This window comes from Megalopta genalis, chromosome 11, assembly GCF_051020955.1.
Source record: "Megalopta genalis isolate 19385.01 chromosome 11, iyMegGena1_principal, whole genome shotgun sequence".
Taxonomy (NCBI): Eukaryota; Metazoa; Arthropoda; class Insecta; order Hymenoptera; family Halictidae; genus Megalopta; species Megalopta genalis.
The window spans coordinates 14,121,767-14,140,900 of NC_135023.1; the positions used below are offsets into that span (position 1 = coordinate 14,121,767).

The window sequence follows — 19,134 nt, forward strand, 5'->3', positions numbered from 1 at the left end:
TAAATTCAATAAAAAAAAATTGAGAAAGTTCTTTTTCCGAAAGTTTCGCTGAGGACTTTAAAAATGTTAACGTGCGGGGATGTGTAGGAGATATTTCTAAAAATTGTAATCTACATGAACGAAGAAGTTTTATTTAAACCGATAGGAGCAGCATTTGTTTTTGATGATTATTAAAATTTCTGTTTATTAAGAAGGAACCGGTGGCTGCTGTTTTGAATGCAAAAATAATGTACCTCAGACTGGATGTGATCTTATTAAAACGAAGAATTTATAGCTCGACATAATATTTACATTAAATTCAATAAAAAAAAATTGAGAAAGTTCTTTTTCCGAAAGTTTCGCTGAGGAATTTAAAAATGTTGACGTGCGGGGATGTGTAGGAGATATTTCTAAAAATTGTAATCTACATGAACGAAGAAGTTTTATTTAAACCGATAGGAGCAGCATTTGTTTTTGATGATTATTAAAATTTCTGTTTATTAAGAAGGAACCGGTGGCTGCTGTTTTGAATGCAAAAATAATGTACCTCAGACTGGACGAAATCTTATTAAAACGAAGAATTTATAGCTCGACATAATATTTACATTAAATTCAATAAAAAAAATTGAGAAAGTTCTTTTTCCGAAAGTTTCGCTGAGGAATTTAAAAATGTTGACGTGCGGGGATGTGTAGGAGATATTTCTAAAAATTGTAATCTACATGAACAAAGAAGTTTTATTTAAACCGATAGGAGCAGCATTTGTTTTTGATGATTATTAAAATTTCTGTTTATTAAGAAGGAACCGGTGGCTGCTGTTTTGAATGCAAAAATAATGTACCTCAGACTGGGCGAGATCTTATTAAAACGAAGAATTTATAGCTCGACATAATATTTACATTAAATTCAATAAAAAAAAATTGAGAAAGTTCTTAAACGCAGTGAAGTGATTTTGAAAACTATCTACCGTTAGGACTGATTAATGAACAAAGAAAGAGGTTCAGGTAGAGGTTTTCTGGAACGTCGGTATATATCAATGGTTTTTGCTCTGTTTAACATTCTTTTCAGAGAAATTCTGTTTCCGTATCGATGCTTGAATGAATATAGATGAACTTTCGCGGGCGAATGTATTTTCGATTTGCAATTCCGCATGACTTTCTTCTCGCAGATCTCTTGTGTTTTTTCGACGCTGGAAAATAAGTCTTTTAATTACCACCGATTCTCGGCGCGAAAGATTAGCTTTCTGAAACGAAGTCGTGTATTTCATGTTGGATATACCGCCTCTGTGAAAAGATACATGAAAGGAGGAAGCAGAATAATCCATAAATTTAAAAACTGCATGCTCGAATCTCGTATCTGCATGCACGTCCTGAGATATCGCAATTGACTCATTTCCATGAATCATCCGCTGATTGCAAATTAAGGTAATTTTCTATTTAGCCGGAAATGCGATGATTCTTCGTTGAACAAGTGTTATGAGTAAAAAAATGAGTAAAAAATTGTCGAAGTCGATTATAAGAAACGTAAGTCAGATAAACATGTCTTTTCTCTTTTAGTAATTTTAAGAAATGGTGTGTGACATGAAAATATTATCAAATTCTTCTGACGTCCTTATGGTTTCGTTTTCAATCCAGTCAGTTTTGTCAACAATGGAGTCTGGTTATGCATCAGTATCTCTAGCATAACATTTAATAATCATAACTGATCGTTCGAAAATCTTTAATATATTGTCCATCATTTATTATGCATTCATTTTATAATATCAAAAATAGGAATCAAATAGTATACTGAAACGGCTCTAACCTTATGAGTCATAAAGCATTCGACTTGAATGACTATACATTATGTATCATTAGATGCAGATCTGCATGCAATACGTACACAGATGTTATTTTAAATTACTCGATGTGTAATTTGAATTTCATAGAAACGAAAGAAAACAAACCGCTTCGCGTGTAGTTAATAATAGATAGAGAAATAAGAACGCACACGTGAAGAAATTGTTTGCGGATGATGCAAATACGGTGAAGCCGTATTTGAAATAATAAAACGAGTCAAGGTTTTTAATTGATTGATTTAGAAGCAGAGACAAATTAAATCTTCTTTTCCATTCCAAGTTGACAGCAAAATTAAAAAAAGAAGATATATTTTAAGAAGAAGATTTTATTAAAGATGATATTCATATTATATTCGAAGTTATTGTGATTTGGAAGGCGCAGAATCAGCCTAAAACGATGTGTGAAGAAGTATCTCGAGGAAAATAAACAGAAATGGATTCTTAGAAGGCGGTCCATTTGTAACTTTGTTATATTTTATCGGAGTCGATTTCCGTGTCGAAAGAACCGAGGGCAGTCGATCACCTAGAATATTCCATCGCAGAACGTATCGAATTGTATCGCATTAGACCCCTACTTTCCGGTACAGCTACGATATGTTTCTCGTATCTCGCAACGTTCCAAACGATCAGGAAACATTGTATGATGAATTCTAGCAAAAAGATTTTCGATCTCAGGTTTGAGCGAGCTCGAGGTTGGCCGGGCAACAATGTAACGTCGTCGACGCGCAAACGTCGGTCTGGAAAGATTCGGATCTATGGTCGAGCTGAACTGAACAGCTTCATTTCGTTTCGCATCGTTAAAGTTGAAAGGCTACCGTTAATGTGAAGTAACTTCATTAATCAAATAATGTTTCGAGTATATGTGTAATTATAAGTGGCTAACGTACGGAGATTTATCATCGTGACATTTTGGCCATTTTCTGGGAGTCATGTGCGTCCCTACGGAGAGTACAAAAATAATACTTAAATTGCATTTTAAAATTAAATAAAATTTATTTGGTATTTTATAATTTCACAGGGTCGCGTGTTTAGGTTCGAGCAAGGGCCTCTTGACGGTCCCCTAAAACACGGAAACAAGGGTTCCAAGGAACTGTTAGGTTGGCAAATAAGTCATTGCGTTTTTTGTATTGCCATCTGTGGGAAAAAACGCAATGAATTATTGGCCAACATAATAGAATGCGGGACATGTACGCATGTGTATAGTTTCAGAGGATATTTTGTGGTATAAAAGGGCCATAAATCGGTGCTCATTGGACAGTATCTTAGAGTCGAGACTGTGTGTGTGTGTCGAGACCCGCGCGTATATCATGTCGCCCCCGCATTCCTTAGTGCGCGAAAATCGAGAACACGGAACATAGAATCCGCGAAGCAGTTTATACTTAAACAATTGTAAAACCTTAATTCATTTGGTAATATGCTATACTATAGTATTAGTATATCGAATCTTAATTAATTTATTCGGTCACCGATTGTGAAGAAAGAGGATTTAACGAATAATAATTAGAAAATTGAATAGTGAACAACATATAGATAACGAAAAGTATTACCATTGGACAAGAACCTTACGAACATAACAGTTTCCAGGAACAATAAAACCATGATTGAATTTATATGAAAAATTTAAATACTCAAGTTTGAAATTCAATTAGGAAAATGTAATGTACCGTCTGTATCAAAAATCAGATTGAATTTATACGAAATGTTTAAATATCCCAGTTCGCAGCTCGATTAAAATTACGTAAATTACATTAGAAACTAAATACAGTCTTCGAGAACCGAAGCAATCGATGACTTTAAACGCTAAAAATAAAATTTTTTGGGGAGTGGTAAAAACAAATGAGAATAAGGGGAAGGGCAAAAACAGATGAAGCACATTGATGTAATAGCGGAAAAGAAATTCACGGATCGAAAGAAGAGAGAAAGATTCATTCGGTGGACTGAAGGGAAATGAATTGATCCAATGGCAACAGGCCGAAATAAGCGCCATCTGACCCCATACACTTGACCCATAGAACCACCGTGGTCCGCAGCATTAGTTCCATTCAAACCGTGGTGATGTATCCTTCTGTCGATCATCGATCTCTCAATCAAAATCTTTGTGTGGACTCGGCCCTCGTTTAACGAACTCGATCGACTTTATTTCCTATATTTTCCCAGTAAACGAACATTGCATAACCGTTCGATAGCGATTTAATTAAAACACAGTGAACACAGTACTTAACGCGAAAATATGTTGACCGACTTCAAGATGAATCCGCAAGAAACTGGAAAGAATGAAGTCACACAAATAAGCAAGAAACAATTGTGTGAGTAGTACAAAATATGAATATAGGGGTAGTTTTTTTTTACGTGAGATTGCTTAGAATTGTCTCAAGAACGTTCGTTATTTAATAGAGATTTGACGATACTGATTCTCTCAGGCTCAGCGTTAAGAATCGAAAATTTAGTAATAAGTTTCTCGAATGATTTTTTATTTTCACAGTTTTAATCCGAATTTTTTAAATGAAAACACAGATTCAAAGTTACAACTTCGTTTTTCTTATCTCTTGTTCTGCGTGTACCATTTTTGCATGTTCAATTTTCATTCTTGGTTGCAAAACCTGTATTTCTTATTAAACTTTCAATTTTTTTCCTTTTATTTCCTCATTAATCTATTAATTTCATTTTTAGAATTTAGAACTTTCATTCTCGTATTGTGTGCTTCGATTAATACGATCCTGTAGAAGATATTTAAATAAATTTTCTCATTATAAAACAAGTTTATAACATATTCCATATGATCTATTTTGTAAATTGCAAAGCGATTATAGGTTAATAAATTTTCAAACCATATTTTGAATTCAACTACGGTAAATTTTTATCATTACTCATTTTCCTTCTAGTCGCATAAAGTCTGCAGTCAAGTAATAAATGTTTTTATAAAATCAAATCACGTAAATCTAATCAAAATTGCATAATGCAATTGATAGAACCGTTTTCGTCATAAATGCATAAGATCTGCAGTCTACTACTAATAACTTTGTACATAAAATTAAATTATGTAGGTCCCATTAAAATTGCATAATGCATTTGATATAACTGTACTCGTCATAAATGCATAAGATCGATCTATTAATACATGTTTTATATAAAATTATATTCTCTAATCCAGTAAAAATTGTACACTACGTTTAATTTACCGATTTTTATCACGATGTATTAAATCCACCGTTTACTAATCAATTTCTATATAAAATCAAATTTCGTGATTTCAGTATGAAACGAACGATGCATTTGATCTACACTCATTCTTATCATAAATGCATAAAATGTCTAATAACGAATCGCCGTGTAAAAGCAAGTTATTTCGATCCAATGAAAATTGCACAATGCATTTAATTTATTCATTATTGTCATAAATGCATAAAATATACAATCTACTATTATTATATAAAATCAGATTGTACAATTTCAATAAAAAGTGTACAATTCTAATAAAAATTGTACAATTCCAATAAAAATTGAACAGTGCATTTGATTTATGCATTTTCATCATAAGTACATAATATTGGCAGTCTATTAAAAAATGTCCGTATGATATTAAAGTATGCAGACTTAATCGAAATTTCACAGCATCAATGCCAGGCGACGGGAAGGCCCTGTACAAGCAGCACATGGACAGCTGCTTGAAACTGTTAAAATTCGTAGCCGATACCGACTTGCCCTTGACACAGGTGAACGGCCAGAGGAGGTTGGGACCACCCCCAAAGTGGAAAGGGCCACCCCCGAGTCCGAAATGCGAGGTGTTCGTCGGCAGCATTCCTCATGATTATTACGAGCCCGAGATCGTGCAAATATTCGGCTTAATCGGGCAGATCTATGAATTGCGCCTGATGATGAACTTCTCCGGCGAGAATAGAGGATATTGCTTTATCATGTACGCCACCGAAGAAGAGGCAGCGCGGGCTGTAAGGGAACTCGATCAGTTTGAGATTTATCCTGGAAAGAAGATCGGCGTTGTGGCTAGCGTTAATAATCGTCGGCTTTATATTGTTCAGCTGCCGTCGTACTTGAGTACCGAAGCTATTGTCAAGGTATGGACTGAATTTTTCATTAGAATAACGAGAACAGTAACAATTTAATCGTTCACTCTTTTGGTTCGTTAATTTAGTAATAACTCTTAATGGAATTTAAATGTAAATTGGAGATATAAGAGTGTTTTGTAAATTATTGCAGAAATTGTGGAATTTCGTTCTTTGAGGTAGTATGAAATTTTTTCTAATCATATTTTGCATTATAGTAAATTATAAATGATCTTACTGTTATACGTTGGACAGTGGACTTTCATACAGAGGAAACATTTTCTGTATAGATTGCAATAAAAAATAGTTGAATGGTAATTTATTTCTTTTTATTGAATAATTGAAAGAGTTATTTTGTATTTCGTTTATTCATTTTTGTGTTAAATGCACACAGTCCACTTTCTGATTATTTGTACGTTTTTCTCATGAATATCGCGAAACTTTCTAATTATAGTAGTTTCAATTTTACTCTATATTTTTTACATTTTGTAACTTTTATTTATATAGTAGTAGTGAAACAATACATGTCTATTGTATAAGAAATAGAATTATAATTATAAACTGTAAACTATATATTATAAAATATGCACAATAAATTATAATTCACATATTTGCAATGTAGAAAAATCTCGAAAAATGTATCGAATACAAATGTTAAACAAACTGAACAATTTGAACAATTAAAATTCAACAATTTTATGTTAAATTTATTGAAACTACTCGCGAAGGATATTGGATTTTATTCAATGTCTATTTGTTTAAATGCTGTGCCTAAGGACGCACAGTTGCGAAAATATCTACAGACAGACAGATCTGCTGTAATATGGTTGACATAGTTTTTTCTTTCGTAGCGCTTCTACGAAATGACCGATGACATCGAAAATGTTGCCGTTTACCGTAACACAAACGGTATGGTGAACTATGTATTGGTTTCGTATAATACTCATCGAGGCGCCGCCATGGGAAGAAGAAGATTGGTGCCCGAATCTTTGACACTTTTTCCAAATCATGAAGTAATCATCGAATGGGCGAAACCAAATATGTCTCCGTCGAACGTGGTGGGTACATAATGCACCGAACATGAAACATACTTTTGTTTTCAAAGAAACGAATAATTTCAATAATTCCTCTCTACGAAAATTTTGTTTTCGAAATAATCATATTTTCTAGTATGCTATACACTTATACATTTATAATTTACCAAAAAAAATTCTTTGTTCTAGATTGGTAAACAATGACGAGCCTGCGTATCTTTATGCATTTAGGGCATACGCCAATTTTGAAGATATCGGGATTAATGAAAAGACACGTTTTTATTTCATTTTCATTTCGTTAAATATTCTTTTAATCGATGAAAAATATTTTTGTTCAATTTTTATACAATTGGCTATGGGGATGAAAAAATGCATAACGATTTTCAGGCGAATAACTACAAGAAAGTGAAATGGATTAATATTGGTATGCACAGGGTGTTCAAAAAAAGCATTCGATATTCATGTGGTATATAGGGCACGCTGTACCGAGTAAAAAAGATCTTAGTAAACATTGGTCAACTTCATGATGACTGAGCATCATGACTGACTTGCTAATGACTCTTCGATATTTACAGAAGATTTCCCACGTGTCCTCCTTCCATTTCTGTACACGCTTGACATCTTCTTCTTACCGAGTTGCGAACTTTCTCTAAAATTCTACATCTCCGACGGATTATTTGACAAACACGTTGAATCGAAGCAACTAGATCGATTATGATGCTGGTAAACAGAAATGTTCGTATCTTAGAAACGGTTGACCTCTTTCGACTTATGTTTACTAAGGTCGACCTATGTTTATTTTCTCCTTTTTGAACACCCTGTATAGTAATTTCCATTTTTGAATAGTCATTTTATTGAAATAGTTTATTTGAATATTAATTATCGATTCGTAGGCTGCGAATTTCTGCAGTTAAAATGCACTTCTGCTTACTTCTGTACACATTGCACATGCATAAAATCCGCAGGCTATTGATAACGATTGATTAGCAACGAAGATAAACGCGAAACGATAAACGGTGGCTGACGGAGGGATGTTTGTGTTTGCAAGCAGGCAGTGTGCCGCGATTTATGGTTTTCCTTTCGCATGTAAAGAACAATGACATCGGTCAGTTATGGTCCCACGTGAAATTGGAACGTGGGTACTTTCCCCGGTTGGCTTGTCCGCAAGTGGCACCGCAATTTGCAAGAATCGAGACCCGCGTACACGACTACTTGAACGCGGATGATTTTATCCAATTTGTAGATCGTATTATATTGTTTATGCAAACAGGAACGCGGTGCCATAAATATTTATCGAATGTGATCACTGGCAAACGAGTTAGTTGTGCAACCAGGTACTCTAAAGCTGAAACATACCCCACACGATTTCAAGAAGAATTCCAAAATTCGGAAGTATAAATTCAATTCAAAAAATACTGAAATTGTATTAGGGGAACCGGAAAGTTATGTCGTTTGTTTACATTAAATTCAAACAGATAAATATGCGCAGAGACGACATTACTTTCTGGTCCGCCTAATATTTGAAAACTCGAAACTCCGTTAATTTGACATCAATCTCTCATGGTTGGACAACACAGTTATAAAAATTACAAAATTCTTCACCTATATAGTTATTTCATTTTAAGTTTCCAGTTTCATTTTAATGTTTCAAAATTAAACAAAAAGTTAAAACTGCAAAGAATTACATAATTCTAAAAATCTAAATTCAATTCTAGAAATACAGGAACTATTACAAATTTAAAACTATGCTTTAAGTCTCAGTTTACCTAAGAAAATTACAAAAAATACTTTAAATAAAATATAAGAGTCTTGTGACAATGCGAACCAGCTATAAATTTATAAAAATATAGTTACACGAATTTTTTACTTTGGTATCGCTTATAATAATATATTTCTGCAGTTCCCAATGAATCCTTGGAACAACGTTGCACAGTTTGTTCAAGTATTTTCTCGTTGGGTATCAAAATTCCGTGGAAAATCTAATTTCACTCCGTTAGTTTGACATTCATCTCTCATGGTTGGACAACACAGTTATAAAAATTACAAAATTCTTCACCTATATAGTTATTTCATTTTAATGTTTCAAAATTAAACAAAAAGTTAAAACTGCCAAAAATTACATAATTCTAAAAATCTAAATTCAATTCTAGAAATACAGGAACTATTACAAATTTAAAACTATGCTTTAAGTCTCAGTTTACCTAAGAAAATTACAAAAAATACTTTAAATAAAATACAAGAGTCTTATGACAATGCGAACCAGCTATAAATTTATAAAAATATGGTTTCACGAATTTTTTACTTTGGTATCGCTTATAATAATATATTTCTGCAGTTCCCAATGAATCCTTGGAACAACGTTGCACAGTTTGTTCAAGTATTTTCTCGTTGGGTATCAAAATTCCGTGGAAAATCTAATTTCACTCAATCAAAATGATGACGCAGTTTGAACCGGGAAGTTCAAAGGTCCGCCGCTAGGTACCGCGACGGTTGTCCGCGTTTATTAGAGGTATTGCGCAGCGGCAGATGTGTCGAGTCGATCAGCTGATCGCGCGGTTCCTCGTTCTCTCGTCTTGCACGAAATCGATTTGAAAAACATTCTAGTTGTCGGAATTCGATCGAAAGCCAAGCAAAATGAGCGTCGCGATGGTAGAAAACGGTATATACAGTGATTACCGCAGTCCTTTGGCGACTAGGTATGTGTCGAAGGAAATGAGATACAACTTCAGTGATCAACATAAGTTTAGCACGTGGCGAAAACTGTGGATCTACTTGGCGAAGGCAGAGATGGTTCGTTAATTGTTTATCACACGTGACTTGAATGGATTAACATGACCAGCTTAGCTGCAGCTAGAACGAAAAATAATTGAATGTTTAATACTGTCATTCCTTAAAACTTGAGACGTTTGTTTTAGTACTTTGCAAGAAGTTTGTGAGCTGAATTTTAGGTTTGGGTACAATAATAGTCGATATAAATACTAATTAAATGTTCAACACTGCCTTTTATTGAAGACTTGAGAAATGCTCCAATTTTTTTTAAATACCTAGAAACCAAGTTTTTGTTTAAATGTGGGTAATATAATAGTTTAGAAAAATTACAATTAAGTGTTTAATACTGCGTTCTGTTAAAAACTTGAGACGTGCTCCATTTGTTCCTTAAATTTTACAGGAAGTCGATATACTCCACTTTGTTTAGGTCTACATAATATAATAGTTGAAACAAATTGTAATTGAATAATGCTGTTTTTTGTTGAAGATTCGATCCATTTTGTTCGTTAAAAGTAATAATTAAATGTTTAAGACTGTCTTTTGTGAAAGGCGTGAGAAGTGCTCCGTTTGATTTTTAAGATTTTATAAGAAATCGACTTATTCAATTTTGTTTAGGTTTAGACCAAAAATTATGAAGAAATTAACATTTCCTGTTATTTTAATACCGATTTTTTTGATTTATGGCATAACTGAGTAGATTTAAAAACAAGAGAGTAAAAGCTTCAGAATGAAAATTATTGTTGCAGTGTTTTGTATATATCAAAATTGGCTTCTGTTTATTGCAATTAACACATAAATAATTATTTTGTATATATCGACATTACCAACATAGTTTAGAACACTCCATTGTCACGAATTTGCATAATCATTTTGTTTACTACATAACAAACCTGTTTGTTCCATTTACAATCCTAATTTATGTTTAACTAAAAGTTGCTTGAATTGTTCTTTATAAGTTTCTGTTTTTTTTGCAATGCTTTTAAATAAATTTTTTTTACAATAGTAATTTACTCAGATAAATTTTTAATTCACGTTCTTCTTGTTTTTGATTCTTTAGTATTCTACAATTTTCGATGTGAATTAGGCTTTCTATGTATAGCATTATTTCATTATATTCTCATTTGTACAAGATATGGGAGAAGGATCCATCTGTATCAAAGAATTATTACACAATTCATAGCATTAATTGCCACACTGTATTTGTTGCTGAGAATCTTTCGAAATCATGGTTTTCATTAGGTTATCAAAAGTTCACTGAGTTGCACGATAATATCGTTTCGGTGTACTGTGTTTCAAAAAAATCCTGTCGTGCTAATTTCACAAAAAAATTTCATCTAGAATATTTTTTAATCGCCAATATTTTTTCTGGAAATACTAATACAATCATTGAACATTAAAACTTCGCTAGAACGAACCATCTTAATTGTGAGAACAGGAATGCTTAAACTGAGATTATTTTCATCAATAAATTACAAAATAGAAAATTCACGTGACAATACCATCTTGTTAACAATAATAGCATCACGAGTATATTGTTTGAGAACTGAAATATCGAAAATAATCATTAGGCAGCTGACTTTCATGCGAAATAAAAATCGTCTGCACTATTTAAAAGAAAAGAGGAGCTACATAGACATTTAATTCGTTTCTCAATCATTTTAATGTGTTGAAAATGTCGCAATAGTATGTTTAGATTCTTTAAATGTTTCTATTGTTTCAGATCTGACCAAATAATTTTTATCATAGACGCATATAATCTGCAATTTAGGAATCACATTTTTTTTCAAGATTCGCACTGAATACGATCTGCAAAATTAATTTCTGCTCTTTCACAAACAAAAATCTTGCGCCAATAGTTTCACGTCATCGACAAGTTTATCTCGCGCGCATACGCGCGAAAAATTTCAACAACAAAACCGCGAGCAACATCCTCCAGACACGCAAACACGAAACATCCCTTCGTCAGCCATCGAAACGAAACGAAGCGAAATGCGGTATCGAAGTAATCTTTCGCGAATTATAGTATGAAGAACGCGGTATCTGCGACAGGGCCGGCAACGTCAAAATAAAGAAGGCCTTTCTGAAATCGAAAAGGTCGCTAAACCGCCCGAAGCCGAAGCTCATGGATAAAGGATCGACGCCGAATAATAGCGTAAAATCAGCCCCGAAAATCGCGTCGAAGGCCCTGGATTGTTCACTGAACCCTTGCACACTGGAAAAATGCCAATCGGACTACCGGATTTGGCAAAATAGCTTCCTAATGGATCACCGAAACGGAACGAAGCAAAATGTTGTCCAGCTGTTGGACGAGAACGGGAACTTGGGCATCACCTTGGACCAGTATTTGCTCTACGAGAACTTGAAAAAGAACGGTGCTCAGAATCAGCCGATCATAATCTTCCCGTCGATCAGCTCATTTCTCAGAAAACGAAGAAATCCTACGAAGTCCCAGAAGTACGCCGACGAAGCTTCCGCTCGCCGTCAAATCGTTGCCGCCAATCCACCGGGTGCGAGTTTCGTGAACAATTACGCTACCAGCTGTCAGTGTCTATCGCACGACAATAAGTTAATATCGGAAGCGAGAAATCCGAATTGGAACTCGGCGGGCAATTTAATGTCGAAGGTCTCGAGAGTTCTGCTCATGCCGAACGGAAACCAGCGGCAGATTATGCTAGCCAACAACGTCGGCAGCGTGGCCAACGTCCCTGCCAGTCACGCTCTGGTCCAGTCTAATCAATATTCGTTCGCGAATCAGGTTCAACCACCAGTTCAATATTACCAGAATTACACTGTCGACGGCTTGGATGACTTCGGCCCGATGACTTCCGATTATCTGATCAGCGAAATTCCTGGTCAGTGCAACGCTTACGATGCCAGACCGGCTGTCTATCAGCAGGAACCGAGTCGCGATCATTTTTCCCAGCAGTTTGCCAACGTGACGGGCTCGGACGTAAATTGGAGTTATCCGTATTCTACGTCTGATCGGGAATGCGAGAATCGTAGCAGCTTTCCGGAGCTGCACAACGGGATCTATTATCAAACGAACGAGCCGCAGAACGCGCGCGAAGTCGCGTACTGTGATAACGAGATTATTCGCGGCCCTATTTTCAGCTCCATGCAGAATTTCGATGACACGTATACTTATAAGGCTCCTGGGAAATCGACGATGTTTGGGAACGACGGGATTCTTGGGGGCAACGGGCAATCGAACGGGGAATATCAGGTTGAGGAAAAGTGCGGCATGAGACCGATCTTGAAGACCAGTAACCTCGATGTCAAGGTTAATTACTGAGTTTTCTCCGAATTTTTGTTTCATAGACTATTCTCGAAGTAGTCCAAGTAAATTGTGCCTTACGGATTTTATGCATTTCTGACCAGACTACAGACTTCATGCATTTCTGTATGGTTTTTCATTTTTATTGGTTGTTTCATGAAAATCAGAAAAATCGGTTTCTTGACTGAATTTCTTGGGCATCATTCGAGTAATATTACGATGAAAAGTCTAATTCGAATAACACGTTTGGATATAAAATTTTATTCAAATAAGAAAGTTTCGAGGAAATTCGTCGATTCAAATTTCATTCAAGAAATATTTCGAATACATTTTTCGATTCAAATCTTATTCGAGAAATATTTCGAAGAAATTCTTCGTTTAAAATGTTGTTCGACTGATGCTCAACTTGGAAATACAGCGCTATTTATTCGTTGCTGATACAAGTGTATCGTCTTGTCTTGGATGTGTGCAAAAGTTTTTATTCGGTTTGCGAAGGAAGTACTATGTAAATTGATTTTCGAAGTATTTTCCATCGTTTTGAGAAACTTTCTTACCACCGACTTGCATAATATTTTACTCTCGAGTGTTGTAAATGCATAAAAATCCGCAGTCTATTTATTGCGATAGCGAGTAGATGACAAGTAAATAGAAATAAGAAATGTTTAAAAAAAACACTATTTTCAATCGATCGAAATTATTCGGGGAGAAATGAGATATCTAGTTATCTCTGTGGCTTCGTTGGGTGCCATTGCGTAAGAAAAGAAATAGATTGCTCGTTGCTCGCGATAAGTTGAAAATTGATGCAAATGTTCCATGGAAATGTTTCGACCTCGGTGGCGAGGTTTTATCGTTTGTAAACAAACCGATAGGAGAACGAGAAAGGATTTCTGATCGAGAAATTACGAGGCGACTATTGCGATGATCGAATTGTCGATGATTTTGCTAATCAGTATTTGAACGATGGCAGCAATTAGCAGTAGGTATTTTGTTTTTTTGCAATCAGTGTACGGATGAGTCTAATTTTTAAGGATTTATATCGAGCACGAGGAATATTTTCACGTGGTTTATACATATACAGGCTAATGTTCTCGATTGATTTAGAGGTATAATTACGCAGTTAAAGAGTGCGAAGATGGTTTGTTTTACACCAAAGATTAGTGGCGTTTATTAGTGTCCTATTAATAATTAAGCAATCGTTATTTCCTATCATTATAATCTTCGGGATATATATTTATAATCTATATACTAAATAATTGACGTTTGTACAAGTTTATTTTCGAACCGCGCGCCATTATCGCTCGTAGTGTCATTTTTGATCTAGTGGATTGTTCGTAGCTTCTCCATTTTCATTTGTCACTAACAGAATCAAAAACTTGTATGCCATTTTTTTTTTCATACGCTGCTTATCGACGTACTTTGTGCTGTCCCCGATCAAATGATTTGTGCAAGCTGAAGAATTGTTGCTCTACACAATGTTTTACAAAGACTCGTCAATTTTTATCATTATTGAGAAATTTCTTTCATCTACATAAACGAATCTGTCTTTTTTTATTTCGAGGAACATACGATAGCTCGATACATTGAAATAAATACTGGTTATGCTTATTCAAGCAATGTACAATGTGTGTTAATTTTCATCAAATAAATACGGTGTAACGTAGTCAACGGAGTTGCAATCGTTAATTAACCGTAATAAATAGAATAATTACAGGATAGTGGAAAAAAAAGTCTGAAACGGAAAATATTTTTCTAATAAAATACAATTATATTTCTTACAATATACATAGTCATTAATCTCAAGTCAATATATATGTACATGGAAATGTTACTAATGAATGCCATTAACCCTTTAAGCATTTTTACACGATATTTTTACTCTGTTACTATTGTCTATTTTCTGGCTGAATGTACACGTCCTTGCACTTGGACGCATCTTGGACAATTGTCGTTCTTGTTTCGGAAATACTGAAAAATTCCAATTCAAACATTGTATTGATAAATCATGATTACAGTAGAGTAGAAAAGAAATGATTTTACTTCGCTCCGACTGGTCTTCTGACGCAACAGAGTGGCACATTGGGCGCATTTCAGAAACTTTTGGTCGCTCGGATCGTGTCTATACAATACCTGCAACAGACAGTCAAAACTGATCGCATTATGAATGATCAAACTACGAACATTTATGCGAATATTCAGCTCCCGAAATTTCAGGACCACTCTAGCCACTTAATTTCTGATACAATATTATTTCTGTATTATTTCTGATACATATTGTAAATTATTCGAAATTTGATTTAATTTTATTAAGAACATTTGACGTACTTTTACTGCATATTTTGGAGCACAATAGTCACAGTACAACCTGCCTCGCTTGTCCCTGTAAACGCTGTAGTAGTAGAAAGATGGTGACACTGAAAAATACTGTTGAAATGCGAAATATTAGTCAGAGTTTTATGGAAAATAAAGATTGCCCGATTTATTGCGAGGAACGTGAGTTACATTGCAATGACTTTCCTCCTTTATTAATTTTAATAAGTTGCATATAATATAAAAATCTGCGGTCTCTTTGTTACTAGAATATAGTAACTATTTGAATGAAATTTAAAACAGCAGGAAATTTAAAAAACTTGAATTTAAAACTTGAAAATATCAATTTTTAACTCATTAAAATCGTTACAGGTGCAAATGCACATTTATATAGTTATTGTGAATGTTTGAACATTTTTATTTTGATGACTACCAGTCTAGTTATTATTGTCTTAAACTACCTGATAGTTAATTGATTAAGTAAATTATTTGCACTGTTCAAATGTTAATTAAGTACTTAACTACGATATTTACCTGTACTCTTTTACAAGCTGGACAAGTGGGCATTTCTCCCAGAACACCTCGCTTGTCTACTAGAAATTTCTGCAACGCATGTCGTATAGTTTTACAAAATTTCGTTTAAACATTTTTTGGTTTCAGACGTTTTAGAACTTTTGTATATTCAATTACCTCAGGTTCTGGTTTACACGGAACTGCTGGACCGGTTTCGGACATAGTTTCGGAACACCAGGTATGAACATCTACCGCAGGTTGCCTGAATGTTCATGTTTCGATTAAATACAAAAGAAATAATTCGCGACGATCAATTAATTGAGGGTGATAGCCTTTTTGTTCTTACGGTTCTTGTTCGGACGGTTCAACTTTGTTCTTTTTCTTAAGGAACGAGGACTTTTTAACTCTGCTAGAATCAGTTCTGGAATCAAAACATATCACTTCACGTTAGAATTCAGTTGAACCTAAAATATTGACAGTCACTTACAAAAGTAACAGTTGAGTAGTCATTTATTCGGAAGGATTTTTGAAAATGGAATTTTCAGAATCAATTTAGAAAATTCAAAATCTCGAGAAGAGAAACCGATTTCTTTCTGTACGAAAATATTGATATCCTTTATGTTTTATTCAATGCTATAATTATGAATAATATATCAAAACTCCACTACCTCCATGCGAAATTAAAGCGGTTGCTGCTCATTGCGTTTATGGGATTACATAACGAAAGAAACGAGTCCGAGCTGAAGACTGATAGACTAATAGATTCGCAAAGCAATTTCCGGTTATTTATCAGCTGTGCATTGAGGCCAGATGAGATAGAGGCGTAAAGGTTTCAGTTAGGTTAATGAACTGTAGAAAATTGGCTGGGAAAACCTCGTGTTCCTCGACAAATATTTTCACTAATTATAATAAATTGTTATATACACACGGTCGTGGACACTTTTTCGAAATCGGACCAAACGAACTCAAGTTTATTAATCTCTGTTCCCTCACGCCTTAATAATTTTTCATTCTGCATTTCATAGATTTTAAAAAATTTAAGATGATCTTCATATTTTGATAAAAAAGAAAAATAGCAAAAAATGTATTGTTGCCGTGTATGTCACTCTTCACACCAAACAACTTTCGTTCGAAACATTGTTTTATACAGCATGTAGATTGCAAGAAAAATCAAGATGGAAAAGTTAAATTACCCACCCTGTATACAGTGGTGTGCATAATTACTAGACTGTAGATTTGAACGTAAAATAAAAATTGTCTAACTCAATTGTGACAAACAGAAGTTCAATAAAAGTGTATTTCAACTCTGTTTGCACTTTGACATTTTAACTAATCATTTCTGTCACAAATGTATTAAAATCCGCATCCTAATAATGATTATAGATTCAAAATAATTTTTACATTGTTACTGATGTCTCAACGAGAAAACTTAACAAAATATCATATTTATTTATATTTCCTATTATTTCTAACGATTATTTCTTATTTCTCATATTTCGTTAAGTTTTTGTTTAAATAACACGAAATAAAAATGTAAAAATTACTTTGAGTCTATAATTATTCATACCACACACTTTGTATATTATTATATATTTATCAAATTATATATGATATATTTATCAAATTCCCTCTTTCACTTTAGCCGACTCATGATCACATTAGAAAGAACATCGGTTTCAGACGCTTCAGATGAAGATGTTACTCCTTTCGTGTCAAGAAGAAATTAAGATTCTCCGATTTTTGTAAAATGTTTTTTGCACCCTATTTCTAGTACTTGACAGCGTTAGCGTCGAATATGAATCTCTTACGCCTGCGTTTCCACTCCGTGTTTCACTGCCGGTGAAGTCTCCACCGAGATTTCCCTCTTCGAGGCGTCCGACAGCCTTGGCGACGACGCAGCGCTCACATCCGGGCTGACTTCCACGCTCGTGATCTCGCTGCCGATACTCTTGTCCGTGACGACGCTACTTTTCGCCAGTTCTTCGTCAACTGTCTTCGCGTCTGCGTCACTCTCTTCAGCCTTTCCATCGTCTTCCTGAGCCTCTACTCCACTTTCATCAAACTGATCGTCCTCCGTCGTTACCCCTTCTTTCTCAGCGTCGCCTCTTTCCTCGTCGTCGGTAACAGCTGCCGCATCTCTATTCAGGGAGTCGGCTGCTTTGCCTTCCTCCAACTCTTGAAGAAGGTTGATCATCTGCGCCACTTTCTGTTTCGGCGGGACCATCGAAGGGGCCTTCACCACAATCTCCGATTGATCCGTGGTGACAGTGGGAGCAGCGGAGACAGTGTCGAGACTGGTATCTACGCTAGATCTTGTAGCCGCGCGCGGCTTCTCTTTCAGCGATGATCTGTGGACCTTTCTCTCTGTATCGTCGGAAATTCTCCTGCTGAATCGGATTAGGAACATTATAGCAATCTCACTTTATAGAGAAATGCGACGAAGATTGTTCTACGATGGTGTGGAAAATTATAGGCAATTGCCTATAATAATTATAAGCTCAAAGCAACTTTTACATTTCTACTGACACTTAAACAAAACTCAACAAATAAACTATATTTATATATTTCTATTTCCCACTATTTCTAATATAAAAATACATAATATAATTGTAATTGTAATTACAATTTTAGCGATATTTAAACGAATACGTAACGAAACATCCTAATTTTTATATTATGTATTTTTATATTAGAAATAGTGGGAAATAGATATATATAAATATAGCTTATTTTTTGAGTTTTGTTTAAGTGTCAGTAAAAATGTAAAAGTTGCTTTGAGTTTATAATTACTCGCAGCACTGTTGATGGCTTTCTTTAGTCGAGATACCCTGTACATTTAAAAAGGGACTTACCGAGACATATATTTGTATATTTTTATATCAGAGATAATAGAAAATATATAATATGAAATCTACAAATATGATGCTTTGTTAAGTTTTCATTTAGATATCAGAAACAATTTGAAAGTTACTTTTGATTCTATAACGAGTGACAGTTGTTTGAAAACTGAACTTCGAAAGAAGTGTGACAGCGGAAATTGTTCAGATAATCGAGCTGCTGCTCCGACGGATAGCGTCCGTAGCGAAGAACAATGGGTTGATTTGCGAAATACTTTCTAATTAGAGTTTGAATCGTTTTAGCATCTTACATGCATTTCGGATCTTCGGCCGCAGTTTGGCTATATATTTCGGTTCTTCTGCTCGGTGTCACGCAATACGAAGCGACAGTGAGTTTAGTGACAGTGCCCGGCACTCCTGCCATTGTCATCTCCTCTTGTTCACCTTCAAAATGGCGAACGCAGCAATCTGAGATCTCCGAAGACCAAGCATTTGAAACGAATATAGGAAAGTAGCAATTTGTAA

At 34.7% G+C, this 19,134-nt stretch overlaps 3 protein-coding genes across 3 annotated transcripts in view; 2 read left to right on the top strand and 1 right to left on the bottom strand.

Annotated features, from left to right (window-relative positions):
• The first annotated feature begins 118 nt into the window (after window positions 1-118).
• LOC117219185 (uncharacterized) lies at window positions 119-17,081 on the top strand. Its single transcript, XM_033468133.2, has 4 exons — window positions 119-4,120; window positions 5,427-5,887; window positions 6,727-6,933; window positions 11,702-17,081. Exons 1-4 carry the CDS (start codon window positions 4,045-4,047, stop codon window positions 12,968-12,970), a joined length of 2,013 nt encoding a protein of 670 aa, XP_033324024.2. The 5' UTR covers window positions 119-4,044; the 3' UTR covers window positions 12,971-17,081.
• The window catches only part of Adsl (adenylosuccinate lyase), a 42,734-nt gene continuing 33,023 nt past the window's right edge, over window positions 9,424-19,134 (top strand). The window contains exon 1 of the mRNA XM_076525177.1: window positions 9,424-9,699. Within this exon, the coding sequence (XP_076381292.1) occupies window positions 9,544-9,699 (156 nt within the window). The 5' untranslated portion in view covers window positions 9,424-9,543. The remainder of the gene's footprint in view (window positions 9,700-19,134) is intronic.
• LOC117219187 (uncharacterized) lies at window positions 14,695-19,076 on the bottom strand. Its single transcript, XM_033468135.2, has 8 exons — window positions 18,921-19,076; window positions 17,581-18,159; window positions 16,119-16,193; window positions 15,950-16,034; window positions 15,794-15,862; window positions 15,275-15,373; window positions 14,990-15,079; window positions 14,695-14,917 (listed from the first exon to the last, which is right to left on the bottom strand). Exons 1-8 carry the CDS (start codon window positions 19,037-19,039, stop codon window positions 14,843-14,845), a joined length of 1,191 nt encoding a protein of 396 aa, XP_033324026.2. The 5' UTR covers window positions 19,040-19,076; the 3' UTR covers window positions 14,695-14,842.

What these genes read in the sequence shown, in the direction of transcription:
- LOC117219185 (XM_033468133.2), top strand. Translation starts at nt 4,045, where the DNA reads ATGTTGACCGACTTCAAGATGAATCCGCAAGAAACTGGAAAGAATGAA. An exon ending in GTACCGAAGCTATTGTCAAG is followed by an intron (nt 5,888 to 6,726) that starts GTATGGACTGAA and finishes TTTCTTTCGTAG; the next exon opens with CGCTTCTACGAAATGACCGA. An exon ending in ATATGTCTCCGTCGAACGTG is followed by an intron (nt 6,934 to 11,701) that starts GTGGGTACATAA and finishes CGCGAATTATAG; the next exon opens with TATGAAGAACGCGGTATCTG.
- LOC117219187 (XM_033468135.2), bottom strand. Translation starts at nt 19,039, where the DNA reads ATGACAATGGCAGGAGTGCCGGGCACTGTCACTAAACTCACTGTCGCT. An exon ending in CGTGTAAACCAGAACCTGAG is followed by an intron (nt 15,863 to 15,949) that starts GTAATTGAATAT and finishes CATGCGTTGCAG; the next exon opens with AAATTTCTAGTAGACAAGCG. An exon ending in AGAAGACCAGTCGGAGCGAA is followed by an intron (nt 14,918 to 14,989) that starts GTAAAATCATTT and finishes GGAATTTTTCAG; the next exon opens with TATTTCCGAAACAAGAACGA.